The sequence below is a fragment of the Sesamum indicum genome, linkage group LG9, assembly GCF_026168435.1.
Source record: "Sesamum indicum cultivar Baizhima isolate 11 linkage group LG9, ASM2616843v1, whole genome shotgun sequence".
Classification (NCBI taxonomy): Eukaryota; Viridiplantae; Streptophyta; class Magnoliopsida; order Lamiales; family Pedaliaceae; genus Sesamum; species Sesamum indicum.
This window is the reverse complement of record NC_142665.1, coordinates 19,253,628-19,263,538: the sequence shown is the minus strand read 5'-3', so window position 1 is coordinate 19,263,538 and position 9,911 is coordinate 19,253,628. Positions and strand designations below refer to the sequence as shown.

At 32.1% G+C, this 9,911-nt stretch overlaps 1 protein-coding gene across 1 annotated transcript; it reads left to right on the top strand.

The window, feature by feature from the left end:
* Positions 1-5,768: 5,768 nt before the first annotated feature.
* LOC105178082 (flavonoid-6-hydroxylase) lies at positions 5,769-8,031 on the top strand. The gene is made up of 2 exons (XM_011101440.3): positions 5,769-6,739; positions 7,287-8,031. The coding sequence occupies exons 1-2, from the start codon at positions 5,789-5,791 to the stop codon at positions 7,911-7,913; spliced, it is 1,578 nt and encodes a 525-aa protein (XP_011099742.2). The 5' UTR covers positions 5,769-5,788; the 3' UTR covers positions 7,914-8,031.
* Positions 8,032-9,911: the final 1,880 nt, after the last annotated feature.

Genomic DNA, 9,911 nt, shown 5'->3' with positions numbered 1-9,911 from the left:
AATTTGTTTGACCTGTAATAAGTCAGTAATAAGTCAATTGGAGGTAAATATATACTTTCATTCAGCCTTTCTTTCCCCCCCCCCCTAAAATCAGTAAATTTGATGAATTTTGACTTATAAGGAATTTCTCTATTTGGACAAAAACAAACGTTAAGGGTATTAGATATAATTTTTAAACTATAAAAAGTATATATGTAATTATACCAAATCTCATAGAATGACTGTGTAATCTCAAAGAAAATACTGTATCACACTGAACGTTCAGTGTCAAGTAATGATTCTATTATATAATATTATTACACTTCATGCTTAAAATACACAAGTCAGGTATATTTAAAAATAGCAGGAGATTTTTTCCTGCAAGTTCGAAGGGGATTACGCATCCACATTTAAGAATGTGGTTTCGACTCTTAGATATTATTTTGAAGAGAAAAATTAGGAGAAGATATTGTAACTCTTTTAATTTATTTATAATACATTTTTTTAAATTATTTTTTGCAGATTTGAAAGTTGTGTAAACAAATACATTAAATGAAAATTCGTCTATTTCTTTAAAATAAATAAAGAACTAACGAGAACTAATTGATATTAGTAAGTGTGGCACATTCCATGTATGTATATAAATAAAATAAAATAAAATATTTTTATAAATTAAGTTATTTATTCTTTGTAGAGTTAAAAATTGCCTAATATATATAGGAAAACATAAGATAATATATATATATATATATAAATATAAAAGATAAAAATGCATGAGAAAAAAAAAACTATCAAAAGACAGTTATAAATGATCATGATCAGTTGAAAAATAAAAAATAATTAATTAATTTTAGAACAATGGTAGACCAAATTATTTTGGATAGCAAAAGGGCCGTCTCCAATAATATCTAGTACTAGTCATTTATGGCTCATTCTGTGCGTGTGCAAATTCTATAATGCTATTTAAAAAAAAATATTTATAAAATACTTATTATTTAATAAATTATATACAAAATAATAAGTTAGTATTAAATTTATAAAAAAAAAATAGTGATAAAAAGATGTGTGAAAGTGAAGAAATTGTATGGAGTACCAAAAGTATGCTGAAAATAGCTTAAAAAATAAGAGAGAATAAGAGTTTGAGTGTGATAGATTGTGTTACCAAAATGACTGCATCATGCCTCAATTTATAGGCAAGCCACAAGATAGCTGTGTGTGTTAGCTTTAAAACAAAAAAGAAATCATGAGATTTGGTTGGTTATATAGGGATGTAGTTAATTGCTGACTACGAAGTCAATTCTAGCCGGGCCTCTTGGAGTTATCTGGAGATTTTTTACTATAATATGTCTTAATTTTATCAGCCACCTGTATGATGTGAATGCCTTGCTGTATGATGACTTGACTTGTTGTATTGGACTTACTTCTTGGACCTGTCAAATTAGAAAAAAGAATCAGTTGTATGGGCTTCTATATCTTGCTCTGGCCTAGCAGGTCTTGGCTTGCTGGCTTCTCTGATGGAGGCCCACCTCTTTATTAGTGATTCTTACTTCTTTACATTATGATCTTTTCATAAACATCATTTAATAAGGTGTATAATTATTATAGTTTAAACTTAAAAATTGAATAACTACAATAACAACATATTAATATTTATAATAACATAATTTTTTTTATGCGGATCAGATTTGGTAGAACTAAACCAATCACCAAACAAATGTATTATATTTGTCCTGCGATTGGTTACTTTCTGTGAACTGTACACCAATTACGCAATAAGCATATTGCACTTGTCATATGTTTGATTCAAATTTGATGTAATTAACAAAAAAAAAAAAAAACAAAAATTTCGAAATATTTTATTTGAAGTAAATTAAAAATTGAAACTTTATAAAATATATATTATACTTGGAATGATTATCAGATTATGTTTACATACAAAAATGAGTATATTTAATTATAATTTTGAGTCCATAAATCCTCTAAATACGAAATTATCAACATTTGAAGTATAATTTTGGTCCAGAGCATAGACCATTACAGTTGAGGCCCAGTCCAGACATATATATTTTTTCACAAAATAGTTTGTCTAAGTCTAGACCAAGATTTTTATCGTCAGGGTTTAGCCGTAACCATACACTTACGCACGACATGTTGATTACAATCCAGCTATCATGTATAGATACGAACACGATACAATATAAATACGATAATATAAAAAATATAAAAAAATTTGAACATAATATGACACTAATACAACTATATATAATATATATTGTTATTATATATGTTCTCAATTTCTCATAATTTAAAATATGCAATATTAATAATATCAAGATAAAATATAAAATAAGCATGTCTTACATTCATATTTTTAAAATATACACGATCAATTTATTTTAAAAAAATACTCAATGAAAATTTTTAATATTCAAAATAGTTAAATAATTTTTAATATTCAAATTTTTAGTAATTTCATTGATAGAAGTGAGTTAACTCTTTTCTTTTTTGTTAAGCTTTTTTTTAAAAAAAAATATAACACAGCCCAAAATTTTTTAAAATTATAAAAAAATTCAAAACGTGTCCAGAATGTGTTGGGCACATCTGTTTGCGTGTCCGATAATGTGTCCTTTTTTTTTTTAGATTTTTGGACAAGCAAATACAGTGTCTAACACGTGTTTGAGGCATATCCAAACTATATTTGACATGTATTCGATATTGCATCGAATAATTTTTTAAAATCTCCATATTTTATAGCAATTGTCGCAAATTCGATCCAAGATACAAAGACCAATAAAAGTTGATGTTTTGTGGTCTAAGAGTTTATGAATTCAAATGAGAGGATGGTGGCTAGAGATCTTTTAGACAGATTAGCAACCATAAAATAGCCGTTAAATTTGTGATGGAATTTGCACGGGATACAGATATTAAACACTAAAAGAGATCGAGATTTGGAGATATTTTCTGATGGGTACCATCCCTTAGAAATTGTACGGATTTGGAGCCATTTTGTGATGGATGATATTATCACGTTATTTATTTACCTAGTTTAATAATTTTGGAGACGGTAATAAATAAGTTTTTATATTAGTTAAAATTTATCGAATTTTGCTTATATTAATAAAAAAAATACTATATTTACTTCAAATGCCTTATTACTGATTTATTGCAAATCAAATAAATTTTTCTATGATCAAATTATCCTCATACGTGTTCACCCGTTAATGCATGCGAGGAGGTATATTTTAACTGTTATAAGGGTTGTTTAGATGGAAAACAATTGGTGACCTACTAAAGTGATTAGGGGTGCTCATAGGGTAGTTTTGATTTTTTTTAAAGCTATTTTCAAATCGAATTGTCATTGGGAGTTTTATAAAATATTTTTAAATTGCCACTTTTAAAATCAAAATCAAAATGTGCGGTCTTGTGCGGTTTCAGGTGATTGGACAGTTTTAATACTTATATCGAAAATAAGATGTTGAAACTAACAAAAATGAAGTAATGAAACAAGTGTTTGTATGTAGCAAGTAAAAAAGACAAATATTATGCATCATAGACCACCAACACTTTTCATAACTTTAAGTAGATTAAGATATAAGAGCACATATATTAATCCAACAAAGGGTCGATTTTAGAAAGAATAGAGATAAAAGGCATAAAGACAGAACAAAGAAGGCGTTAATAGAGAAAAGAGAGGAGACGAAAAGGGAGAGAAAAAATGAATGAAAAATTGGGGCTTTTATTGTAACATCCCCTACATACTGCATTTAATTATCACTATTTCACCCTTTCCTTAATTACAACTCATTTTATAAGTAATTTCTTTTATATCATTTTGAGTATATAATAATAATAACAATAAAGAAAACATTAGTAAAGACTAAGAGTGAATTAATTGAAAATTAGTGGGATCATATAGATATTTGGATTCAATAGCCAATGTATTAATAAAAAAAATATTAATCAAGTTATTACACTAATTATTAAGAAAATTGACCTTTACATATTTACTTTATTAATTAGAAATATCATAAGTAATTAATAAGCGGAAATTAATTGAATAACCCGAAATCTTCCATTAAAAAGTTTTCTCACCAAAAAAGTTACGTAAATTAACTATTTGTTTCATTGCAAGTTACAACTCTTTGAATATATATATTTTAATTTTTGGGATATGGATTCAAGTAAAATTTTTCATCTAATTATTGGATTGAATTTATTTGATTACTATGTTAATGGAATACTTGAAAGAGAAAAAAGAAAAAGACAAAATCTTTTGAATTTTGAAACTAAATACGATTAAGTTTGTATTAAGTCGGGACTATACATGAAAACTCCCTTATAAATAGGATTAAAAGTACGATTTTATCAAAAAATGAAAAGGAAAGAAATTAAGAATAAAAATAATTGGACGGGCTAACTTTTGAACGAATTTACTAAAAAAGGATTAAAATGCACGATTCTTGAATTATAAAACTAGATATTCTTAGCCCTATAAAGCTCGAGATTATCCGCATACAAACCTCCCTTATACGGAGTGAAAGTACAATTTTGCCCCTCAATGATATGATCTCAAGCTGAACAAATATAAAAGGGCCAACGGGGCCTAGTTCAATTGGTGAAGTTGAGACCCTAATTTCATAGATTATGAGTTTGAACCCTACTTTCATAGATTATGGGTTGTTTCTACTGAATAGTAAGTGTGGTATCTATTTTAATAATAGGTGTTGGATTCAAATTATTTAATACTATTGATTAGAGTATGATTGTAATGTTCTTAATTAAATTTTCCACAAAAATAATTATAATCAATTTATTTCAATTAATAATAATTTATCGTTATTATTTGAAAAAAAAATCGAACATGGAAAGAAACTCCACAGCCCAAATGTGGACAAAACACAATTAAGTACATGTCGTGGAAAGTCGTGGCACTTGGATAATGAAGGTTGAAGAATATTCAACATAACCAGATATTTTATTCCACAAAGGAAAGAATGCAAGTTTTGTGATAAATTTCTTCTTTACCTTTCACGTTCCTTAGTTTTGACAAATATTCCTTCATTCCTAAAGATAATCATCATCCTTCCACGCAATCTTCATACCTATATAATTAAATACATACAATATATATAAATTTTAAAATAACAATTGATATATTATAAAAGTAGATCAAGTAATTAACATTAGCGAAAGTAGAGGATATATATGATAGTATATTATAGATTAAAAGACAACGTGGGGAATTATACTAGTATAAATATTTAAGAGTATAATCAGTATTTTAAAATTTGATGTATAATGGTACCACAAACTGTCGTTTACGTGTAAAAATTGCCCTTTTTTTATATTAGCAGTTATGAAATATCGTTTTTACGTGCATATAATAAATAATTTCAGTCTTTAAATATATTATAAATATCTTCCACATCATTCCTACACGATATATCATATTAAAAAAAAAACAAAAAAGAAAGAAAGAAAATAAAATAAAAGAAAATCAACTTAAGAGTATTATTGGAAGAAACAACATTTTCGGTCTAGTAATTTAGGATTTTTTCACTTTGGTCCCATTGGTTGTGTACGGATTCTCACTTTTGATTTTGGTCTGTAGCACATTTTCATTAAATATTTAGTAGAAAATAGCACATGCTTAGCACGTGACCATTAAAATTTTACATTTTTGATCTCATTGATTATGGAGTTATTACTTTTAGTTCCATTAACTGTAAAAAAGTAAAACTTATGGTCTTCTGCACTCAAGCTATAAATAGATGGCTGTTTCTAACGGCACAGCCATCGATCCATAGCTATGGAATTCAGCTCTGCCCTCTATGCAGCCATTACCTTCTTTCTTCTTCTCTACTATTACCTCCTGTATTCAAGGTCCGCTAAGCTATCAACCCAAAAATCCAAATCGCCACCTGAAGCTGGCGGCGCGAGGCCTTTTACAGGCCATCTCCACCTCATGAATGGCGGCACCTCCGCCGGACTTCCTCACATCAACTTAGCAGCCCTGGCCGACAAATACGGGCCTGTTTTCACCATCCGTCTCGGTGTACGCCGAGTCCTGATCGTGAGCAGCTGGGAACTTGCCAAAGAACTGTTCACCACACGCGATGTGGCAATCTCTTCCCGTCCAAACTTCAGAGCTGCCAAACACTTGAGCTACGACTTCGCCATGTTCGGGTTCTCCCCATATGGCTCATACTGGCGCGAGCTGCGCAAGCTGACCTCGGTTGAGCTGCTCTCAAGCCGCAGGCTTGAGCTGCTGAGCCACGTACGTGTGTCAGAAACTCTGCAGTCCGTAAACGAGCTTTATAAGCTCTGGGAAGAGAAAAGAGACGGGTCGGGCTGCATGTTGGTGGACATGAAGCGATGGTTCGGGGACTTGACTTTGAATGTGATCCTCAGCATGGTGGCGGGGAAGAGATACTGTGGCGTTGGAGCCGATGCAGAGGAGACGAGACGGTGCCACCAGGTACTGAGGGAGTTCTTCAAGTTGGCGGGGGTGTTCGTGGCAGCTGACGCCATGCCTTATCTAGGGTGGCTGGATATAGGTGGATGGGAGAAGAGAATGAAGAAAACTGCAGAGGAAATGGACGGAATTGTAGGAGGATGGTTGGCGGAGCATAGGGAAGAGGAATATTCCGGCAAGAATCAGAAGCCGCAGGACTTCATGGATGTGATGCTGTCAGCTGTGCGAAGCGCGGACCTTCAGACTCAATATGATGCTGATACCATCATCAAAGCAACATGCGTGGTTTGTCAAATAACTATGAGGGTGTTCAGCTAAATTTATTTAAAATATTTTATAAGTTTGTATATTTCATAAAATATTTTTTTAATTTATTAGATGATGGATTATATTATTTTAAAATAATTTTTTTAAGTATTTTAATAAAATAAGAATATGAAAGTTACAAAATGTTATTATCGACAAGTTTATGACTAAGAATAGGTCCAAAATTGAAATTAAATTTTAAAAATAATTAAACTATTCTTACTTTTTTAATTAAAGGGATTTTATGAACTGCCAAGATTTTATTTTTGAATCATATAAGCTCCATCTTTTTGACAAAAATTAGCAAACATCTTCCGACATTTATAAGTTTTAAAACATCTTATAAGATATTTAATTTAAAGAGTTTATGAGTTTACCTTAACACCCTTGATCATATAGCTAAGTTACCTGTTAATTTCAGCTAAGCACGACTTGAACTCTATGCATCAAAGAACTCCTTTTGGAGATTGATGGATAAGCCAATTCAAAGCTAGAAAATTTAATTCATTTAAATCGACTTGGCCAGGTTTTGATCAGTGGAGGTAGCGACACCACGACGGTCATGTTGGTATGGGCACTCTCCCTCCTGCTGAACAATCGTCGTGTCCTGAAAAAGGCTCAAGAAGAGCTAGACAAGCATGTCGGGAGAGAAAGGCGAGTAGACAATTCAGATATCAGCAATCTAGTCTATCTGAATGCCATCATCAAAGAGACTTTGAGATTGTACCCTGCTGGCCCTATAGGAGGAACACGGGAGTTCATCGAAGACAGCCATATAGGAGGCTACCATGTCCCGAAGGGCACATGGCTAATAGTGAACTTGTGGAAGTTACATCGTGATCCAAACGTGTGGGGAGACGACGCCTTGGAGTTTAAGCCGGAGAGGTTTTTGAGTAGAGGCAAAAATGTGGATGTGAAGGGGCATGATTTTGAGTTGATACCATTTGGTGCAGGTAGGAGAATTTGCCCTGGAGTGACTATTGGGCTGCAAATGTTGCATTTGGTACTGGCTAATTTGTTGCATGCTTTCGAGGTCTCAACTGTGAGTGATGAAATGGTTGATATGAGTGAGAGTGCTGGATTGACTAACATGAAAGCCACACCACTTGATGTTCTTGTCGCCCCAAGACTACCTCCTACTCTTTACATATAATTAGGTTAATTAAGGATATTTGATGATCTTTTCCTTCATTTTCTTTTTTGTGTTTTTGTCTTTAATATCAGTGGGATGTATAATATGTTTCAGTTTGTCTAAGTTTCAATTATGTGTTTGCTTCCGTGTCTTGATATATTTATAGTCAAGAAGTTTTTATGATCATCACTCAACTGTATAACTTTTGACAATTATGAGGTTTGGCAATAAAGAAAAAAGAGTAAAATATAATTTATTGAGGATATAAAATAACCAATACGTGGGAGGTGGAGCCCAAACACTCTCTGCATGCCTGCGGATTCCAATTGGATTTCTCTTCTTCTTCTTGGAGCTTTGTATTACTTCTTCACTATAAGTCAACAATTTCTTGCGTGATATTTTATCAAATTGATTAAAGTTGAGATCTCATTAATTAATTTGAAATTATGAGTTCAAATCTCATTAATTGGATAGATGTTTATTTTATTTTATATGATATTGTAGTTTTTTTCATAGTATACATATAATTATATTGATATATTGATCTTATATCTTAGTTATTTAATTTGTTAAAATATTGAGATAATTATATAATTTAAGAGAGAGAGGAAATGTCAAGAATTTGTATCTTCCAAAGTCTTTTTTATTTGTAATTTTATGAGAATTCTGGTCAGGTACGATGTTTGTTTGATAGATGGGGAGTAACATCAAACAGTCACAGGAATAAAAGCAACCATGTAATGCTGTCGGCTTCCACTATATATTTTTTAGGATTAAATGTAATTTTCGTCCTTTAACTATAACACAATCCCATTTTAATCTTTTATTTATTTAGGGTTTGAATTTGGTCCTCTATGTAATTAAATTGCTCAATTTTAATCCTATTTTGGCCGGAAAAAAACCAAGGCCATTAGAAATTTACACGTGGCTTCTACATGACATTTAAATTGAGGCTGGAATATCATTGGTTGAAATTTAAATGACTTGGTAATTTTCGAATTTAAAAAAAAAAAATTACATGGCCAAACACTGCCATCGGACGGCGGCGCGATGGACAATGATGGCGAGAAGATGAAAATTGCAAGATCTTTGCACACAGTTGATGAAAAATGACGGGACTGGTCTCAAACAACTCGCAACGACGAGAGGAAGCGAACAGTGGTGGTACACGACCGTGGGTCAGCGTGACGACGGAGAAAACGACGGTGGAATGTGGTTTCGCGGCGAACGACGATCGAGAGCTTCAAGTGGATGTATCTTTTCGCCTAGTTGATGAAAATTGGTGAAACTAGTACCATTAGAACCGCAATGAGCAGGCGAATCTAACAGTATCAGTTCGCGACCGTGGGTCGGCGTGACGGAGGAGAAAACAGCGGCGGAATGTATTTTTGCGGCGGCCATGTATTTTTTTTTTAAATTCAAAAATGCCAAGTCATTTAAATTTCAACCAATGAGATCTCAGCCCCAATTTAAATATCCACGTAGGAGCCACGTGTAAATTTTCGGTCAAAATAGGACTAAAATTGAGCAATTTAATTACATAAAGGACCAAATTCAAATCCTAAATAGATAAAGGACTAAAATGAAATTAGGTTATAGTTAGAGGACGAAAATTACATTTAATCCTATTTTTGACTAGCAATTGTGATGAAGGAAGGATGGGTTCACACATATACTAATAAATTTGTGAATATAATAAGGTGGGGTTGGGGGGTTTGGAGATTTCCGAGAGGGGGAGTTAGGAGTTAGGCACGACTCCAACTTCAAATTGGCATCGCCATTCACAAATTTAGTTCTATATAGAAAGCAAATATTCAATCTTGCCAAAAATAGCTACACAACATTTCCACGTGCCTATTCATCCTCGTCTCAGTTGGGTATTTGTTTGCTGCATCTATATCGTGTGGGGGAAGAAAACCCTAGAAGACAGTGTGGGGAGGACATATTATAACCTTTTCGTCCTCAATGTTGTGTGTGAAAGATAAGAATGAAACAGGAAAGACGACGACGTCTTTCAAA